We start from the raw sequence: 21,865 nt of genomic DNA on the forward strand, positions 1-21,865 counted from the left end.
TATTGCTGCTGTAACAAATTACCACAAACAATAGCTTAAAATACAGAGAGGGATGTGGAGCTGAAAAATAAGGACTAAGCGAGTCTGCATATCAAAGTGCTTCCCCTACCAGCTCCCAAATGCCTGCAGCCAGCTTACACTTCTGACTATTTATCTGACAGCTATGTAGGTTAGAATATAAAATGGGTCACACTTAGCTAAAACCAAGGTGTCAGCAAGATTGCCTGGAGGTGCTATAGCTACAGGACAGATGACTTCCTTGCCTTTTCCAGCATCTTGCAGCTGCTGCATTCCTTGGTTTGTGGTCCCCCTTGACCTTCAAAGCCAGCAGTGGTTGATGAACTCTTTCTCGCAGGGCATCACTTTTCCACATTTAAGGACCCTTGTCCTTACACTAGACCCGTATGAATAATCCCCTCATCCCAAGATCCTTAATCACACCCTCGGTAACATAGGTTCTGGGAATTAGCATGTAGACATCTTCTTTTGGGGAGAAACTGTTTTATGGCACCCAATAGTTTTATCTCTACAAAGCAGCACATCTCTCAAACAGTTGACCCTCATAAGTACACTCGACTTATTTTTCCTTGAAAACAGCCTTTGGAATACTGTGTTAATTATAAAGATGATTATAATATGGTTATTGTAATATGACTCTTTCTCTTACCATCTATCCAAACATAGGTATAAAGAATTAATAAAGAAATTTTTACTAAGAAAAACGTGAGAAGGCAATTTAGTCACCTGATCCTCTGCTCTCACAGTCAGAGTGTCCTGGTTAAGAAGATGTGTAACTCGCTTGACATCAAGTTGTAGAAATTCATCGGTTTTGTAAACTTCAGTAAAATGCTGATGAATAAAGTCATCTGCTGTAGCTTTCAATTCAGGACAATCCAGACACTCTGCAAGCACACTTATACCTAAACACGGAAAGAAAAGAACACAAAATTGCTTTTAGAAAAACCAAATATACACTAAAGATAAAGAATGATTTCAGAAAATTTGAATTTTGTAAATCTGGATCCTTTTCTGTTCCAACAATTTGTCTATTCTTTTTTCGGGGGGGGGGGGTGTACCAGGGATCGAACTCAGGACCTTATGCTTGCCAGGCAGGCACAGCACCACTGAGCTAAGTCCGTAGCCCCACAATTTGCCTATTCCTATGCCAATACTAGACTTACGTTTGGCTAGTTTTGATATTGTGTAGGGCAAGCCCCTTTCAATATTTTTCAAACCTTTCTTGGCCACTGTTAAACATTTTCTCTTGCACATAAATTTTGAAATAAGCATTAGCTTTAAAACTCCTGATATAATTTAAATTAGGATTGCATAGAACTTTTGGACTACTTTGGGAACTTTTATTACTTCTGCAATGCAGAGAAGCTCTGTTTAAGAACATGACATATGTGAGTATGGTGGTGCATGTCTGTAATTCCAGCACTTTGGGAGGCTGGGGCACAAAGAATATAAATTTGAATCCAGCCTAGGTGACTTAGTGAGACCTTATCTCAATATAAAAAATGTAAGGGCTGGAGATGTAGCTCAGTGCACAGGCCCTGGGTTTCTTGTCTTTTTTTTTTTTTTTTTGGTACCGGGGATCGAACTTGGGTCCTTGCGCGGCAGGCGCCGGAACCACTGAGCTAAATCCCCAGCCCTAAAGCCCCTGGGTTTAATCCCAGGTAACATACACACACACACACAGAAGGAGACGTGATATATATAAAATTTACTAAGACATAAACTTATTCATATTTAGATTTTATAATGATCTCCAATATGAATAATATTTTGCTTCATACAAGTCCTGTATCAGTGGTGGTGAATGTATGGCACGCATTATCAACTGAAAGCTCTAAAAGGTTCGCCATCACTGCCCTATATATTTCCCACTCAGCCTTTTCCTAGTTATTTTACTTTATGCTTGGGAGGAAGTTTTGCCCCAACTGGCTACTTATGCTCTATATCAACAGTCTGCAAAGTACTGTCTACGGGCCAAATCTTCAACCTTTGGTATGTTTTTTTCTTAGGGTCAGCAGGTAAGATTTCTTTTCAACTATTTTTAAATAGTTGTTGACAAAACAAAACAAAACAAACCAGGAGAGGAAGACAGGAATGAGGAAAGGAAAAAAAGCGGATGGGTAAGATAAGACAAGGATCACATACGGCCCACAAAGCCTAAGTATTTACTATCTAGCCCTTTACAGAAAAACCTTGGCCAGCTCTTCTATATAAAACCACTAATTATTTTTGTGTATGACCTTGCAGCAGACCACTTTTCTAAGTATAAAAGCTGACTTTTCAGGGGCTGGGGATTTAGCTCAGTGGTTCTGCAGCCTGTCTCGCAAGTGCAAGGACCCAAGTTTGATCCCCGGTATCAAAAAAAAAAAAATTAAAAAAGCTGACTTTTCAAATGTTTCAAATTTATATTATTTTTTAAAACATCAACAACAGGTAATAAGCCAAGTGTGGTGATGCATGCTTCCAATCCCAGCACTCTGGGAGGTTGAGGCAGAAGGATCATTTTTGAGGCCAAATGGACAACTTAGCTGGATGCTCTCTCAAAAAATAAAGGGCTGGGTATGTAACTTGGTATGAAGGCCCTGAGTTCAATCCCTGGTATCATTAGAAAAAGAAAAGAAGAAAAGAAAAAGAGAAAGAAAAAGAAAATAAAGAGAAAAAAAGGTAATAAAATCATAAAAGTGCCTTCAGCATCTGTTGCTATGACTTTTGCTATGAGTATGTTTTCCTTATAGAAAATTTACTTGTTAGTAAATTATGAGATTTCTTGACACTGATGTCATCGAAACATATGGCATTTCTGAGTAAACAAAGTATTATTTTAATTAATGAGCTTTATGTTTTGAGAGTGGTTTTACGTTTAATATAGATACTACAACTGGGGGAATAGGACCATGCTCTGTCCACTCACCTGAACTTAGGCAATGCCCCAGAGCTAAGGCATTCAACCTTTGTCCTAAAGGAGGAAGAAATAAGAAGAACAAAGTCCCCTGGGCCCACTTTTGGTATTCCTAAAATTTTAGGCCAGGAGGCCTGGGTGCTAAACCAGCCATGTATTCAGGGCCCACACCACCTTTTCCTTCTCACCCAGGCCATTTTCCTTTGCACTGACATGAGAACTGCCTGTTCTAAACATTAATTTTGTCCTTTAAACTTTATTAAACTTCGCTCCTTTTCCCCTACTATTGTATGTAACATCCAGTTCTTTGTTATTCCACACAAGAATACAGAAACCAGTCCAGGAACCTATTACCCATGGTAACATCTTGGTGAACCAGCCAGGAAGGAGTAACACAGGCATGCAGACCCATGGATACTTTGACTCTGGCAAACTCAGTCAAAAGGCTTTCCATTTTTTTCCTTTCTTTCTCCCTGTCTCAAATCCCCATTTTTTTCTGACATTGGTTATCAGAGAGGCAGGAAACTGGAGGGTAGAGGAGCCTAGCGTACTCATCATCATGTGTTGGGGGGAGGGGAAGCATGTGGTCTCCACGTTTTTGAAGCCAGTTAAGATAGGCTCACAGGTCTTCCAGAAGAGTGCTTCTCTAGCCCTTCTCAGCTATCTATCACAACCTTCCAGGTTCGTAGGGCTGCTTCTTGATCCCCACCTATAGTTCTTTCCTTCTGGGGCCTTTTGGGGTTGCGTCTAATACTAGCTCTCCTCTGCTCTCTATTCCACTTGGTTCCATTATTATTATGATAATTTTAGCCTCAAGTTTATTTTCCTATTTAAAATTATATATAACTTGTGGTTGCTAAATGATTTTTCATTGTGAAGCTTTAATTTACCAGGTCACTCATGTCCTTTTGTGGCATGAGCAAGCAAAACTGTAGGGAGTTGGGGACAAAAGGGATAGGGAAGGGTGAGGGTACTACACAGAATCTCAAGTTTTAAAGCTAGGTCCTGCCTGAGCTACTGGCAGCAGTAGGGTCCAAAATCCCCCACCTCTCTTAGGCTAACAGCAGCTCAGATAGCCTTCCAAGTTTGATTCTTTTTCTCCAGGGACATGTCCTATCCCTAATACTTAAGACTGTCACCTACCAATTCCTCACCCATTAAGAGTTTCCTCAGCCCCTCTGCAAGTAAGCAAGCCACCTGCCCTACTTTCCCAGATAATGGGTCACAGTTAAACTGGCTGTTGGGCTGGGATGTAGCTCAGTGGGGTGCCTATCCCTGGTTTGGGGGGGGCATGACTGACTGGTTGTCAAATGCTCTCACCTCTGTCAGCCAGGGTCCCTAAGAGGCGCCTACGCAGAAAAACTTATCAGGGTTTCAAGGAAGTTTCTCAGTGGGGAAGTACTTACTACTCTTCCCTAGACAACCATACTGTGACGTTAGGTGATTTTATAACTGGGTAGAGGGGTCCAGCCAATAGGGCATTCCAGCTCCGGACCTCTGTCCAGGAGACAGGTTGTGGCCAAAGGAGAAGATTCAAAGGTCCAAAGGAAGTGGTGCTAGTGCCCACACAAGGCTAGCGACGTCTAGCAACTGAATCCCAAGGAGTTCAACTTTTCCAGACAACTCTGCAGCTCAACAGGTCAGAGACTGACTCAGAGGATGCCCTGTAAGGTTTCGATGTGGGGACTGATGCAGGGGATGTTCTGTAAGGTTCCCATGACTTAATCCCAAGGAGTTGGCTTTACCAGGATGTCCTGGGAGACAGATCAGGAACTGACCCAGGATGTGGCCTATAAGGTTCCCATGACTTAACTCTTACTCTTCCTGCCTACCAACCCATCATGGGATATCCCTCATCCATTCCACGTGACTCCCTAGAAGAGATGGAGAAAATGGTCAGAGGTGTCTTGTGACCAAATTTTCACGGCCCTCTACCAAAAGCCTCACCTTTTCCACAGAACTAATCCCTCGAGAGCTGATGTTGCTGAGGACTTTCTCTTATCAGCAACATCCCACATACAGTAATATAAATGATCTATTTCTTGGAAGCTTTGTAGAATTAACCTATAACATCATCAAGCCTGGAGCATTAATTTGGAACACATTTTTACCTTTTCAATTCTTTGAGGTCTTGGGATGCCTGCCTTTGAAGACAATTTCAGTCATTATCTTTTGCTTTCCTATCTATAGTTCCAATTTTTGATACCGTTTTTTGATCTTTATTGGTAGACTTACTAAGTTTTTGGCTATTTTATACAGTTCTTTGAAACAATTAGCTTTTGTCTTTTGATCAAATCTAGTCTATCAGTTTTACATTTTTACTTCAATGTTTATGCCTTAAAGTATATTTTTACAAACATGTATTAGTAAAATTTTTTTAAATTTAAAAAAATTTAATCTTTAAATGTTTGCATTTTTCCCTACCTCTTTGAGTAGAATCCTTAATCAAGAAACAATAAAAATAAATGCATTTCTTTGAAAAACATTTTAAGTCTATACATTTTCTTCTAAGAAATATTTTACATTCCAAAACTTCATTTATTGTGTACTTATTATATTTTCCTATTAGCCTGTAAATTCATTTAAAATATCCTTTTACATACTTTTCCAAAAAATAATTCTTTAGTTGCATTTCCAAGTGCTGAAAAAGGGCTGGAGGAAATAGGTATCTTTATGTGGTTAATTCTAGATTTGTTCCACTGTAATTAAGGGATAGGGCCCATGTCTCTTCTTTTTTGGTTCCTCCAGATTTTCTGTTCCTGGTGATCAATATCTGCAAACACTCCAAGGGATTTGTAAAACAACTTTTCTGGCCACAAGGTAAAACAGTTTGTGAAATTTAAACACGTGTGTCTTATTCATATACTTATACTTTTCCTAAGCCTGGTTTTTGAGATTTCTGGGCAATTCTATGAGTTACCCATTAGCCCTTAAATTCATTTCCTTTCTGTTTAAAACCAGGTCAGTTCATTTTGCTTGTATCTTAGAAATCTAACCAGTATATCCTAATCTTGAGCTCTTTACTTCATTTGGCTTAATACTTCCTCCAATACTTTTCTCAAAAGGGAAATAAGTGATTATACATTGTTTCCTTACACCATGCCAAATGAATGATGCTTTAGAATAGAATTATTTTCTCCTCTCTACCATTTACAAACCTTTTGCTATTATGTTCTGCAGATTAAAAAAATGTATTATTTCTTGCAATTCTAGGGGTCAAATAGTGGTTCTTCTGATCTGGGCTAGCTTGGGTAATCTGTTTTCAGCTGGTTGTTGGGTCAGAGCTGGATGTTCTAGAATGGCCTTGTTCACCTATCTGGTGGATCTCATGGATGTCAGCTATCCCAAATGGTCTCTAACCTTCTTTTCATGGCTATAGAAGGGTTCCCAGGGACAAAAGAGGGCAAGTCTCTTTTTCAATCCTATGCTCAGATTAAATTTGCTAATGCCCACCTCACCCCACAGGCTGAAACCACCAAACCAGAGTCACACTCATATTACAAGGAGGGAATAACAGACTCGCCTTTTTAATTTATTCCTTTCCCAGGGCTGGGTATTGAATCCGGACCTTGCATGCCTGTATGTCTTACATCCCCAGTCCCCAGCGGTCACCTCTTGATAGGAGGAACTAAAGTCACATTGAAAAGGGTTATAGGTATAGGCATGGAAATAATTTATGGCCTTTTTTTGTTATATGCTTTTCTTATGTTTTGATTTTATTGTGGTGAAATGCACATAACATAAAATTTACCAGTGGTAACATTTAGTACATTCACAATACTGTGCTATCATCATCACTATTTAGTTCCAGAACACTTTTATTACCCAATTATAAATTTTCATTATCTGGAGAGGAAAAATATCACTAAGATATATCTAAGGGAAGAAAATCTTAGTGCATTAAGCAGGCTTGGCACTCAGGGTAACTAAATCTGAAAGCGTACTTTTTTTTAAAAAGCTCAAATAAGTTTTCTTCTGTTACTCTTTGATTCCTGCTTTTCCTCCACCTGCTCCTTCTGGAAGTCTGACTTCCTATTAGTACTGCTGTTAGATCTGCATGTCTTGTCTTTTATTGTTTCATTGAATGGCTTTCTTTTCTTTGCATTTTTGTTTTGTATCATGAGGATGTTTCCCGTTTAATATTCTTTAGTTTGAATTTTAGAAGTATTTACTGTTTTTCCATTTGATTAAATATAAAAAAAAAGAAAATCATGTTTTCTTTCCCTCTCTCAAATACATCATTTTCTATTTTTAAATTCCCTACCACTAGGGCAAGCCATTTCTTACATTAAATTAGCCCACAGAAGCCATTCACTTTGGCTGACTTGACTTTTTATTCCCCCAACTATTGGATTTCCTTGAACTTTAGTCTTTTGCTCAATTCAGTCAGCATCTATAGGTTTCACTAGCAGTTGTGGAAGTCAGATTGTTGGGACTTTTTGAGCAACAGAAAATTGAGAGGTGGTGAAAATTAAGACAGGAGTTTCCCAACTGGCCTGTAATGACAGCCAGGCTTGGGGCTACACAGAAAGCAGGTAGAAACAGTTTCATAGTTCCTGAGGCAACTAGTCTGAGCTGCTGTATTTATCCTACACTTAGCCACAGGATCATACTCCTTTCTTGGCTCCTGAGCTATCATCCTCCCTTGCCCAATGTAAACAATGATGTCAGAAAGTATCCAGAGGTAAAACTCCAAAATATTCTCAGAAGACCAAAGCCTAAGATGGGCTTAGCACAAACTCATACCAGGCTATGTACTATACTTTATCCCATCACATCTACTCTCTGTTTTTTATCCACATTTCTTTGTAGATCAATCAGTTCAGTAGGAAATTTAGAGTGCCAGGGAGTTAGGAAAATATACCTAACCCATCATCTTCCAAAAATTTCTTTAAAATTATTCCTTCCTTTATATACATTGTATGAGAATATTTATGAAGGGGAAATCAAATATCTGAAATAGAAGGCTTACTGATGAACCTTAAACTGTAGCCCAGAGAGATTGAGTCTCCTCCCAGATTGTCTCTGTTACCTAGACAGGATAAGGGACTGGCCTTCAAGGGCCTCATGCATTCAGAGAAGGGGCTTTTGAAAGAGGAATGGACGATGAGGGCACTACAACTGACTTGCTGTTAGGAGGTGGGACCTGGCTGGGGGAGGTGACCACTGTGAGCATGTCCTGGACAGATGTACACATCTCCCTCTCAGCTCCTGCCTTTGTTCTCTGCTTCATGGCTGCCAGAACATGGGGGGCTTTCCTCCACCGAGCCCCTTCCACCATGCTATTTTCTTATTTAAACATGCTGAACATAGACTGAAACTTTTAAAGCTGTGAGCCAAAATAAACCTCTCTGTAGCTTATGGGGTTGGAGATTGTGTCCCAGCAACAAGAAAGTGACTAAGATGTATGGTGCTCTTTTCACTGTTGACCCATGGCTACCTTTTTAAAATTACCTCAGTATGTTCACATGCACAGCTGTTCCCCTTCCTATTCCATCTAGTCCAATTCCTTTTCTGAATACTAGAACAAGTCTCATTTTTACCCTTTTGGTTGCCTAATTCTTCTCTGAAATTCTTTCCTTCCTTTTCACCTGCCTTCCAGGTTCACTCTGTGCTCAAAAGTGAGTGTGCACAGGACAGAGTACAGCACACAAAGCAGAGAGACAGGAGGCCTGCAAAATTCTCAAGTATCTCCATGTGCCCTCGACCAGCCTGTGCCTTTGTATCATCAACACTCCTCAACTTGCCATTGGGTAAAAAATCTTAGTCTTGACTAGATCCCCAGGCCTCTCTTATTTCCTTGATTCCAATTTTCTTTGCTCCTTGCTTTCCTAGTATTCCAATCTTCTTCCCTTTTCTTTAAGCCCTGTAAGAGTAGGAAAACGTAATTACAAAGATCTGGATGTTCATTCATTGCCACTAAGAATCATCTCACAGTGGAAAGAATATCACACTCAAGAAAATTCTGATAGACTTTCCCTGCTTCTTTCTCATCACCACATAAAACATTATTTTATTAACTGCTTCAAAATTGAGATCTATATCATTTCCTTGATTACCATCATAATTTATAACCAAGGATTATATTTTCTAGTGCAAAACAGCATATTTGACAACATGGAAAGGCAGCCAAGTATAGCATAATTTGATTATATGCATTCCAATCCCAATTCCTTCATGTACCAGAGGTACTATGTGCCTTAGGCAAGTATATACATGATCTCAGGGTTGTTTTTAAATCAGCAACAGATTTTAGCATATCATAAGTACTCAGATAAAAATAAATATTCAGGGGCCGGGGATTTAGCTCAGTGGTTCCAGCGCCTGCCTCACAAGCGCAAGGTCCTGAGTTTGATCCCCGGTACCAAAAACACACACACAAAAAAAACAAAAAAAAATTCATGTTTATCATATATCATACCACCAATAGACACAATCTGTATTTCTTCCCCTTGATACATAAAACTCATTTAAAAGGCCATTTTATGTTTTGAAAAATGTTGATATAGCATTTACTGCATTTGATGCTTCCCAGGCAAATATAAATCTCTCTAAGCCACTCTTTTTTTTTTGATACCAGGGATCGAACTCAGGTTTTTGTGCTTGCGCAGCAGGCGGCAAAACCACTGAGCTAAATCCCTGGCCCTGGTCTAAGCCACTCTTAAATGTTACTCCTAGAAAATGTTCTAGTGGACAATGTCTTAAAGGTTAAGTGAGGATACTTATCCCCATGCTTTTAAAAAAATAATAAACAATGAGGATTTTAAAATAAACCAGAAAGTTGATATTTCTTACCAAGACAATTTGAAGCATCAACTTGTTCTTTCAAAAAATCAACACACATTTTCTTCACAGGTTCAATCTGATACTGGTTTGCTGCATCTAACAAAGACTGAACATTGTTGCTATTCACAGAAATTCTGCAAATAAATTAAAGTGAATATTAATGTCCCCAAATTATTATTTTAAAAAATTACTGTAGAATGTACTCTCTCATGGCGCAGGACTCTCCAATTCCATCCTTAGAGTTTTTTGCTCTGAAACATCTGGAGCACACCAATTTGCTACAATGCTTTGCTACCATAGCCCACTCCTCTAAAATAGAAATGATTCTTCTAAACTTACCTAGCAGTATAAGCAAATTCCACAAGTTGTTCAATAATATCTGGTTCAGCATCTTTAAGTTCTACTTCAAAAGACTTTGACTCAAGCATGTTAGCTAAAATGAAGAAGAGAAATAGAAATGGCATCAGCAGCACCCTGAGTTTAACTGAGGAACCAGAATATTCCAGGGTATGTTAAATATGGAGACTAGATTTAGGTTCTCCCTACTCCTAAAATAGTTTAGCAGCATTCTTAAACTGTGATGAGCAAAATGGTTGATATAGCTGGAATAAACTTGTGAGAACAATGATAATCATGTAGTCATCTATTGCTTGCCAGACTCTCATTTCTCCTAAATATCCTGGTGGGTAGCTAGAACAACAAAGGGAAAACTGGAGGCAGATACATTATTAAATTTGATTAAGATCATAAAACTGAGGCTGGGGATTTAGCTCAGTGGTTCCACCGCCTGCCTCACAAGCGGAAGTTCCTGAGTTCGATCTCCGGTACAAATAAAAAACACACACCCACATACACACAAAAACAAACAAACAAACAAAAAATCATAAAACTGTACTAAGTAGAAGAACCAGGACTTGGACTCAGTTCTCAATTCCAAATATAAGGTTCTTTTCACTACAATAGCTATATTTTATCTTTTACCTTCTCCTTTTAGTATAACCTGCTAGATATACTGTCATGAAATAGATCTGCTCGTCTGCCTTTCTACTTGAGGTTAAAAAGGGAAAAAACCATGGGTAGGGTGGTATTCAAGTAGAAGCTATATTTTCATCACCAAAGGCATCGGGCCCTTAGTGCTAATGAAAGGACATTTCTTTTCCTTTGACCAGTCATCACTTGACCACTTTGCTGTTCTACAGCCTTAAATTCTAAAGTGCTTTAGAAACTAGGAAAAATGACATATATTAGATCTCATCTAATTCTTATAGAGAAAAATAAGGTTTTATGTTAAGATACTTACTTGTGAACATTAAGTTAAAAAAATGACTGGCTGCAGCAAGGACAACACGATGAGCAGGTATCTTTCTCTCCTGGACCATGAGGATCACATCACACAGTGTTTTCTAATGGAAAGAAAAATGCATAAAATTAGAAGGGGCTTACTAGGCCTACCTTAGTAATGCATACACAGGTGCTTACCAAATGCCTTATCTCTATTTTCCACTTAAATCCATTCTTTTTCTAGCACGGAATTTGTTTATGTAAGATATGTTCAGAAAGGATTTAGAGTTGCTATCAAAATTTGGCACTGAGCTTTCCAATAGTAAAGAGGAAAAAAAATTCCTCATAATCAGCAACAAAGAAGTTTACTAATCCCTCAAGGGTTTTTTTTTTTCCCTGACACAAATCCCAAGATATTTCTCAGAGTGAGTTTTTCTGCGGGAAATTAAATGACATAATGGCAATGGCTTGACAATTTTTCAAACACAGCTATCTTTTTATATGATTTGTCCCAATTATCTTTGATAAACTCCAGAGCACAAACTGTATCTCTTAAGAAAGTAGCCCTCATAGATCTAACTTGAAATAAAACAGTGCAGATACACAGAGCAGATGAACCAAATGTTCCCCCAGCAATCTTTCCTTAAATAACTCTTCTCTCAAACACACTTCTGACAGAAACTGGATAGCAGCCAGTTTTAAATTTTGATTTTCTGACCATAGCCAAAATGGTGTCACTGTATGCTGCTGGAAAAAAGCAGATATAGAATAAGCAATTAAAATGTTGGAAAAAATAAACTATTTTTTAAAATTAAGATTTACTATAACTTGGGGGGGGGTGTACCAGGGATTGAACTCAGGACCTTGCACTTGCCAGGCATGCACAGCACCACTAAGCTATGTCCCTGGCCCCTTTATATAACTTTTATAGATGATTTTCAAGGAAAAATAAATGTCCTTTTCAAAAATCAATTAAAATTTCAATTTCTTAATGGAGCTAAAGTAACAACCTATATAGGTTAGCCAGGTACAGAAACTTTGGTGCCCACAATGTATTAAGTACTCTTCTAGGTACTGGGAATATGAGGGTATGAATATACTCAGAGTAAAAAACAAAAACCTATCCATTATATATGTGAATAATGGCTTAGTAGTTCACAGGACATGTCTTTTGCAAATTTTAAGTATTTTGCTAAAATACCTAAATATTTTACTTAAATAGTTGCTATTTCTTTTGTGAATAAAATCCAATTAAGATGGTAATGCTTGGTCAGGGATTTAGCTCCTGGTTTCGCCACCTGCTGCGCAAGCGCAAGGACCCGAGTTCGATCCCCGGTACCAAAAAAAAAAAAAGATGGTAATGTTTAAAGGCTGGGGATTTAGCTCAGTGGTTCCACCGCCTACCTTGCAAGTGCGAGAACCCGAGCTCAAGCTCTGGTACCAAAAAAATAAATAAATAAAAATATGATCTCAAAAGATGGTAATGCTTAGAGTAAGAAAGGAAGTAGGCCTGCAAGTAACTAGCTAAAAGATGCATAAAATATCACTTTTACAGAGTATTTGAAGATTTAAACAAATAAGGTCTATAGGTTAGGGCAGTGATAGTGAACCTTTTGGAGCTTTCAATGATAAACAGCCAGCTGCAGAAAGCTTGCTGTCGGTTCGCTACCACTGGGTTAGGGCTAGAAATTATATGCAGATTGATAATAGCTAATAATTACATGCACATTTTGCTAGTAAAACCTCCACAGTATGCTGAGTTTTAAAACTTTTATTTCTTTTAAATTGGGAAAGGGTGCAGCGTAGGCTCTCTGATTATTCTGTCATATAGCACACCAAAAAATATAAAGCAGCAAAATCAAGCTAACTATTTGGTTATCACCAAAACAAACTAATCAAGTTTTTAAAGTTTTGTACCCAGGGAGGGTACAAGGGCAGCTGCAGGAACTGGAAAGAGAAAATGGATAGAATAACAAGCAAATCAGATCATATCACATCGCAGATTTCTTATAGGGGAGGAATCTACAACTACTGATGGAAACTCTGAGAAAACAAGGGGCTCAACCCAAATAGCGCAAAAACACTTCCAAGACATACTCAGAAATCAGGGATTTATAAGTCAAATGAATTTACACACAACACATTCAAGAATTTGGAGAAATGGATATCTTTATATGGCAATTGAATTTTGGTCTAATACTACTCTGCAGTTGGCTATTAATGTTATATGTGTGGGGGTGAAGTGGGAGGGGTCATTTGTGTCCAAATGGTACATTCATTTGCATATACGTACCAGAATTTTCTAGTAAGTTTTCGACAAGAGATGAGACTGACCTAGAAAGAGTGGTTCTCCTCTGCTACTAATTAGCTAAGGAAGAAGTATACCTAGACAATGAGAAAAGACAGAAACCCAGGTAATTTGGAGGATGTGACAGGCAAGAAGTTCTAGGTGAGTTAAAGAGTAAGAAACTAAAAAACCCTAAGTTTGAATAATACATGTTTACCGGTTAAATGTAAGCAAAATTACCTTGCAATTCATGACTCCCTATATGTATTATATCTTTGCATTTTTAAAATTCTCAGCTTTCTGAATCTTCAGTCTCTTGTAAAAGGCACAGACTTTGTATGAGTGCTATGGTTTGAATGTCCCCTCCAAATCTCCTGTTGAAATTTAATTGCTACTGTGATGGTATTAAGAGGTGGGAACTTTAAGACATGATTAGGTTATGAGGGCTCTCCTCTTATGAGTGGATTAATACTTATGATGGCTAATCTTTGGCTGTGAACTTGATTGGCTTGAGAGATGCGCAGGAGATTAGTAAAACACACTTCTGGGTATTTGGGTGTGCCATAGGGAGTCCTTGGGGACTCTCTGCTGTCTGATCTCTTCTTCCCTAGCTCTTCCCCTGCTCTCTGCTCCTGAATGCCATGAGTTGAGCAGTTTTCCTCTGCCATGTCCTTCTGCTATGTTTCTGCCTTGGAGCCAGCCAACTATGGACAGAAACGTCTGAAACCATGAGCCAAAATAAACCCTGTCTTTTAAGTTGTGTATGTCAAGTATTTTGTTCTAGCAGTGGAAAGCTGATTAATACAGAAAACTGGCACCAGGAGTTGGGGGTGCCCGTGCCCTCTGAAGCTCACATCTTGCCACAATGTGCCCCAGATGCCAGACATGGAGTACAGGGCTGAATATTTGCCCTGGTGAGTTTCAGTCTTGCTTTGGTCTGATTCTTTTCAATCTTTCTATTCTTCCTTTTGGAATGGAAATGTTTACCCTGTGCCACTGTATACTGGGAACACGTTACTTGCTTTTTGATTTTTACAGGGGCCCACAGCTAGAGTTTGCCTGCAGCCTCAGAGGAGACTTTGTGGAAAGAACTAGTGCTTTTGTTTGTATGCAGGACAGTTACATCATGTTTGGTAGAATTATTACCTTGTTATCTCTATTTGCACATTAGGTAGGGTTTAAGATTTGGTTATCAAGTTGACAAAGGGTGGATCTGTGATGAGTAATCTTGATTATGAACTTGACTGGCTTGAGAGGTACCTAGGAAGTTAGTAAAGCACATTAAGTATGTCTGGGTGTCCTGGAGACATGACCTTGGGGACCATATCTGTTCCCTGGTCCTTTTCTCTCTCTTATCCTGCTCTCTGCTTCCCAGATGCCATGAGTTGAGGATCTTTCATCTACCACATGCTTTTGCCATGTTCCTGCCTTGGAGCCAGCCAACTATGAACTGAAACTTCTGAAACCGTGACCCCAAAACAAACCACTCCTCCTTTACGTTATGTATGTCAGGTATTTTGTCCCAGCAAAGGAAAGCTATAAAGCTGTTATAGCAGGAGTGAGTTATTGTAGAAGTGGGTTCCTGAGAAAAAGAATGAGTTTGGCTAAATTTCCTGTCTTATATCCATGCCTCCTGCCTTTTACCCTGGAATAATACAACTCAAAAGACCTGGACTTTCTTCCTGCAGAACCATGAACCAAATAAATTTCTATTGTTAATAAACTACCCAGTCTCTGCTATTCTGTTACAGTAGCAGAAAACAGACTAAGACAGTGACTTAGTCACTAACATCATTTTTAATAGGGTTTAGTTTATTTTTTATTTATCTGATAACATGTTCATCTTATACCATTTTCTTTTATGCTATGTATTATGCTTCATTTTTGTCCCTTTCTTTTACTGCCAGCTAGTTGCTATTTTCAATCCTTTTACATTTTTTTCCTCCTTTATAAACTTACAGATCTGTCAAATATTTACTAATGGAATCCTGAAGGCTATTTGTCAAATATTATTCCAGGAATGCATGGAGAGTACAAGAACAATGACTCTGTTACTGTAACTATATCAAAAGGTTAAAAGAGGAAACCTTTATGTTGAAAAATTTCAAAAGATGCCAAAAGGGTACAGGATAAAATTAAAAATTCATTTCCTGTTGAAACAAGGTATATACATCACTGTCACTACAATCATTCAACTATATTCTAGAAATTTTAGCCAAACAAATTAGTAAGACATAAACATAAATCAACTTAACCATTGCAGAACTAACATGAAAAGTTAGTAAGATGGCCAAATACAAGATAAACATTAAAAGACAATTTACTAACCTATACTGATTGATAAATCATAAAAGAAACACAAAATGAGAAAAGAAACTTCAAGTTATAACTGTAACAAAATAACTATCAAGAAATAAGCTGGGCATTGTGGTGTAGGTCTACAATCCTAGCACTAGGGAGGCTGAGGCAGGAGGATTCCTCCAAGTTTGAGACCAGCCTATGCTATACAGAAAGTTCAAGGCCAGCCTGAACTACATAGTGAGACCCTGTCTTTAAAAATCAAAAAAGAGGTCTGGGGATTTAGCTCAGTGGTTCTGCCGCCTGCCTCAAAAGCGCAAGGTCCCAAGTTTGATCCCCAGTATCAAAAAAATAAAAATAAAAAAAAAAAAATAAAAAAGAAAAACCCCCCCTAAGAAATGTGAGGAATTTCCACTAAGCAATAACAAAGATACCATTTAAAAAGTGTGGTACGGGGCCGGGGATTTAGCTTAGTGGTTTTGCCTCCTGCTGCGCAAGCACAAGGACCCGAGTTCGATCCCCAGTACCAAAAAAAAAAAAAAAAAGTGGTATGAAGCTGGAACACAAGGAATATTTAGGGCAGTGAATTATTCTGTACTACACTGTAATATTCAATTATATCAATATATCAACTTTATCAATCAAGTATCAAAAGTCAAAGCATATACAAAGAGTAAACACTAATGTAAACTGTGGACTTTAGTTAATATAGATTCATCAGTTTTAACAAATGTACATTAATGCAAGATATTAATGGCTTAACTGTGGGCAAAGGGAAGAAATGGAAACAGTACTGTTCAATTTTTCTAAAAACCTAAAACTGCTCTAAAGTGTCCTATTAATTTTTTAAAATGTACTATATGAGTCTGTTGTTCGGGGAGAGGAAAGCTATTGATTTTTGTGTTGACATTATATCCAGCTACTCTACTGAATTTGGTTATTAAGTCTAGAAGACTTTTGGTGGAGTTCTTGGGGTCTTCTATAGAGTATCATGTCATCTGCAAATAACGACAATTTGACTGCTTTGTTTCCTATTTTTATTCCTTTTCTCTTTGTCTAATTGCTGTGGCTAATGTTTCCAAAACTATATTGAACAGGAATGGTGATAGTGGACATCCTTGTCTTCTTCCTGATTTTAGTGTGAAGGATTTCAGTATTTGACCATTTAGTATGATATTGGCTGGTTTTTCATAAATGGCTTTTATCAAATTGAGGTAGAGACTGTCTATTCCAATTTTTTGGAGTGTTTTTATCATAAATGCATGTTGGGTTTTGTCAAATGCTTTTTCTGCATCTATGGAGATAATCATATGGTTTTTGTCCTTGGCTCTATTGATATAGTGTATTACATTTACTGATTTGCGTATGGTGAACCATCCCTGGATCCCTAAGATGAATCCTACTTGGTCAGGGTGTATAATCTTCTTGATGATTTTCTGCATTCTATTTGCCAGTATCTTATTAAGGATTTTTGCATCTATATTCATTAGTAAGATTGGCCTATTGTTTTCCTTTTCGGTTGGGTTTTTCTCTGTTTTGGGGATCAAGGTGATGCTTGCTTCCAGGAATGAATTTGGGAGTATTGCTTCCCTTTCAATTTCATTGAAGAGTTTAAACAGTAGTGGCAGCAGTTCCTCTCTAAATGTCTTGTAGAATTCAGCAGTGAAGCCCTCAAAACCTGGGCTTTTCTTAGTCGGTACGTTCTTAATTAGGGTTTCAATTTCATTGGTTGATATTGGATTTAGACTTTTTAGGTCTTCTTTGTTCAACTTATCTAGGAATCTGTCCATTTCTTCTGTGTTGTCCATCTTAATGACATATAGGTTCTGGAAGCAGGTATTGATGATCCTCTGGATTTCTGCTGGGTCTGTTGTAATTTCACCCTTTTCATTCCTAATTGCATGGATTTGGGCCTTTTCTTTCCTTTTTCTGATAAGGTTGGCTAAGGGTTTGTCAATTTTGTTGATTCTTTTGAAGAACCAATTCTTGGCTTCATTGATTTTTTGTATCGTTCTCTTAGTCTCCATTACATTGATTTCTCCTCTGATCTTTATAATTCCCTCCCTTGTATGAGCTCTGGGGTTGTCCTGCTCTTCTTTTTCTAGAAGCTTGAGGTTCAGCATTAGGTTGTTTAATTGGGCTCGCTCTGTTTTCCTAATATGCGTATTCACTGCTATGAATTTCCCTCGTAAGACTGCTTTCATTGTGTCCCATAGATTCCAATATGTTGTATTGTCATTGTCATTTAATTGAAGGAACTGATTTCTTCTTTAATTTCCTCTGTGACCCATTGGTTATTCAGAAGTGTGTTGTTCAATTTCCATGTGTTTCTGAAATTTTTGTGGTTTCTTTTGCTATTGATCTCCAATTTTATTGCATTATGGTCTGATAATATACAGGGGATAACTTCAATTCCTTTCCATTTACTTAAACATATTCTATGTGTGAGTATGTGGTCTATTTTGGAGAATGACCCACGTGGAGCTGAAAAGCATGTGTACCCTGATTTTGTGGGGTGGAACACTCTGTAAATATCTGTTAAGTTCATTTGTTCAAGAGTTTGATTGAGTTCTAGTATTTCATTACTTTTTGTCTAGTTGATCTATCTATTTGTGACAGTGGGGTATTGAGGTCCCCCACTACAGTTGTATTAGTGCATATATGACTTTTCATGTCTGTATTTGTTTTATATAGTTGGGCGCACTAGTGTTTGGTGCATACATATTTATGATTGTCATCTCTTCCTGTTGGATTGTTCCCTTTACAAGGACGTAGTGAAAACGATAGCACTCCAAAAAGAGAGATTGAAGAGGATATCAGAAAATGAACAGACATCTCCTGCTCTTGGGTAGGAAGGATCAATATAGTGAAAATGGCCATACTTCCAAAACTGCTATATAGATTCAATGCAATCCTAACTGAAATCCCAGCAGCATACTTCATGGACCTTGAGAAAACAATCCAAAAATTCATCTGGAACAAGAAGAGACCCAGAATAGCAAAAGCAATTCTGGGTAAAAGAGACATGGCAAGGGGTATCACAATCCCCAGCTTGAAACTATACTACAAAGCTATTGTGATAAAAACAGCATGGTACTGGCAAAGAAACAGACCTGAGGACCAGTGGAACAGATTAAAAGATGCCGAAACAACTCCAGATGCACTTAGCCATCTCATCTTGGATAAAGGAGCCAAACAGCCTCACTGGAGGATAGATAGCCTCTTTAATAAATGGTGCTGGAAAAATTGGGTTTCATCTTGCCAAAGATTAAAACTAGATCTATATCTCTCACCATGCACTAAACTAAAATTAAAATGGATTAAAGATCTAAATATTAAAATAGAAACACTGAATTGGCTGGAACAGAGGTTAGGTAGAACTCTTGAAGGCATCAGTGTAGGAAAAGATTTTATGAACAAAACCTCAGTTGCCTGTGAACTAGTACAAACAATCAACAAGGGGGATCTCTTCTTATTAAAAAGCTTCTGCACAGCTGGGGATTTAGCTCAGTGGTTTCGCCACCTGCTGCTCAAGCACAAGGACCCAAGTTCGATCCCTGGTACCAAAAAAAGCGCTTCTGCACAGCAAGAGAAACCACCAACAGTGTGAAGAGACAACCCACAATGTGGGAAAAAATCTTAACTTGCTGTTCCTCAGACAAAGGTCTACTATCTCAAATCTATAAAGAACTTAAAAAAATCAGACCTCCCAAATTTAAAGACCCAATCCGAAAATGGGCATCTGAAATGAACAGACATATTTCAGACAAAGTTGAAATAGCAAATAAACATATGAAAAAATGTTCAACATCACTGGTCATTCAAGAGATACAAATGAAAGCAACACTGAGATTCCACCTCACCCTAGAACAAATGGCTGCTATCATGAAATCGACCAATAATAAGTGCTGGCAGGGCTGTGGGGAAAGAGGAACCCTGCTCCACTGCTGGTGGGAGTATAGACTGGTGCAACCACTGTGGAAATCAGTATGGAGATATCTCAGAGAACTAGGACTGGAAGTCCCATTTGACCCAGCTATTCCACTGCTGGGGATCTTCCCCAAAGAATTAAAAGAATCATACCACAGTGATATATGTGTACCCATGTTCATAGCACAATTTGTAATAGCTAAAACTTGGAAGCAGCCCAAATGCCCATCAACTGGAGACTGGATAAAGAAAATGTGGTTTTTTAATAAAATGGAGTACTACTCAGCCATAAAAAATGAGAAATTAGAGACATTTGTAGCTAAATGGATGCCTATTGAAGCAATACTCCTAAGTGAAATAAACAGGACACACGTGTAAATATCAAATAGTTTCTCTAGTGTGCGAAACTGAAAGTGTAAATAAGGACTAAAAAGTATAACAGATAATGTGAAATAGGAAGAAAAGGGGCAAAGGGAAAGGGGAAGTGGGAGGAGTAGGGGAGAGGAAAGAAGGAAATGGAATTAATATGAGAAAATGAAAAAATGGAAACAAAGTCTTTGTAGATAGGGAGGGATGGAGGGGTTGAAGGGAGGGCAGGGGAAGGGTGAAAAATAAGAATCAAGAAAGACTATGTAAAGGTGCAAATGTCCAATGATGAATGTCATTATATTGTATACCTAAAATGTACCAATAAAATAAAATTAAAAAAAAAATTCTTTATGGCTGGGAATGTAAATCCATGATAAGACTATTTGCCTAACATGTGACTCCCTGGGTCCCATCCTCACCTCCCTGTCTCACAAATTCTCTTATACATATGTCTAAGGAATCACAAAACTTCTTTTAAAAAATATTTTAATATAATACAAGTAGATATTAGTAAAGAAAGTAGATATTAATAAAGACATTTTGTCTAAGAAAAAAAAAATTTTTAAATGTAGTAGGAGGGCCAGGGATTTAGCTCAGTGTTTCTGCCGCCTGCCTCGCAAGCTCAAGATCCTGAGTTCGATGTCCTGTATCAAAAAAAAGAAAAAAAGTGGTAGGAGATCAGATAATTGAAAAAAAAAATGGTATCAAGATAACCATTTAGGGAAAACATTAGATTCCTCACTCATAATGTACTCTTCCTCCTCTGGGAAGGTAAGCACTAGGAAGGAGGTTTTGGTCCTTTTTTCCACACATGGGACAGTGACTAGAGGATGAGCAGAGTGTGACACAGATCCCCAAACACATAGCCAGGCCTCCTTTCTGGAAGCCAGTTCCAAAACTGGACACAGCCCATTTGGGTGGGCTTGCCTCTCTAGAGTAAGGGAAAAGTGTTTCTGTTCATTGGCTGCTGTTCCTCAACCTGAGTGGCTACATGTAGTTTAGAGGACAAAGAACAAGAAGCCCAATTTTATGCTCAGGTAAAAGCTATGTCTTTCAGACTGTCTTCACTATTAATTTATCCGTCTCCTATGACTGCTTCTCAAGTGTTCAGAACCAGAAGTGGAGAAGAGTCCCTTAAATCCATTCGCACAAGCATTCGATACATCACAGAAGAAGATAGAAACTTTGGCGCTTGCACACTTGGGGGCTTTTCAGGAAGAGGCCTTTGGTTCTAGGAAAGGCTCACCTCAAAATAGCTGGGCATTTTAGGCATCTGCTGATGCAATAATCTTTTATTCTTTATCACATTTGCTAGGCTGGACTGCCAAAGGCAGCTGCTAGATCCATATGAATGCCAAAACATATGAGGTTCCAGCTTTTAATGATATGTGCTGTCATTAGCAGGAGGCCCCAGATCTGATTCTTCATCATATCCCAAGGAGGAGACTGAAGAATGACTAACCTTTGGATTTATGTGGCTTGTCAACAAGGTTCTACACTCCGTCCCTCCCAGTGTGATTTCATGTTGGCCCTGGCTATACACCCTTGACAAGACTGCAGAGTCAACCACAGTTAGGTGAGGGATTTCAATTGCTGAAAAGATAAAAGGGAAATGGAGTCTTTACTATATGGGGTAAGTAATCTTTTTGGATTACTAGAAAAGCCTCAATAAAGCCTCAATAATCCAAGACTAAGAAAAAGAAAATGCCTCCCTAGGAATCATGTCTGTTCAGAAAAGCAAAGAAAAACCGGATTAGATTTAAACAAAAACAAATCTGAATGACCAAGTGGGAAAGTGAAAGAAAAACAGAAAACCAAATTAAGCTAGAGGAAAGGGGAGATTTTCAAGAAAACCATAAGAAAAGTTAGGCCAATAGTGTTTAGAAGACAAAGGAAATTCACTTTAGTAGAACTGCCCTTTAAATGATAAAACTAAGCAAAAATGAGCTACTTTGTTGTTTATTCAAGGACAGTAATATAGACCAAACAAGAATTAA

General features: G+C 38.2%; 1 protein-coding gene across 3 annotated transcripts in view; it reads right to left on the bottom strand.

Moving 5' to 3' along the window:
- The window catches only part of Klhl7 (kelch like family member 7), a 65,007-nt gene that overhangs the window by 31,078 nt on the left and 12,064 nt on the right, over window positions 1-21,865 (bottom strand). For all 3 annotated transcript variants that reach the window (XM_004839563.4, XM_004839561.3, XM_004839562.4), the window contains exons 2-5: window positions 11,004-11,106; window positions 10,043-10,136; window positions 9,713-9,837; window positions 745-920 (exon numbers count right to left, since the gene is read on the bottom strand). In XM_004839563.4, the coding sequence (XP_004839620.1) occupies window positions 745-920; window positions 9,713-9,837; window positions 10,043-10,136; window positions 11,004-11,106 (498 nt within the window). The remainder of the gene's footprint in view (window positions 1-744; window positions 921-9,712; window positions 9,838-10,042; window positions 10,137-11,003; window positions 11,107-21,865) is intronic.

Source organism: Heterocephalus glaber, unplaced genomic scaffold, assembly GCF_053883595.1.
Source record: "Heterocephalus glaber isolate CG9 unplaced genomic scaffold, H.glaber_assembly_v1.0 deba00000676, whole genome shotgun sequence".
NCBI lineage: Eukaryota > Metazoa > Chordata > Mammalia > Rodentia > Bathyergidae > Heterocephalus > Heterocephalus glaber.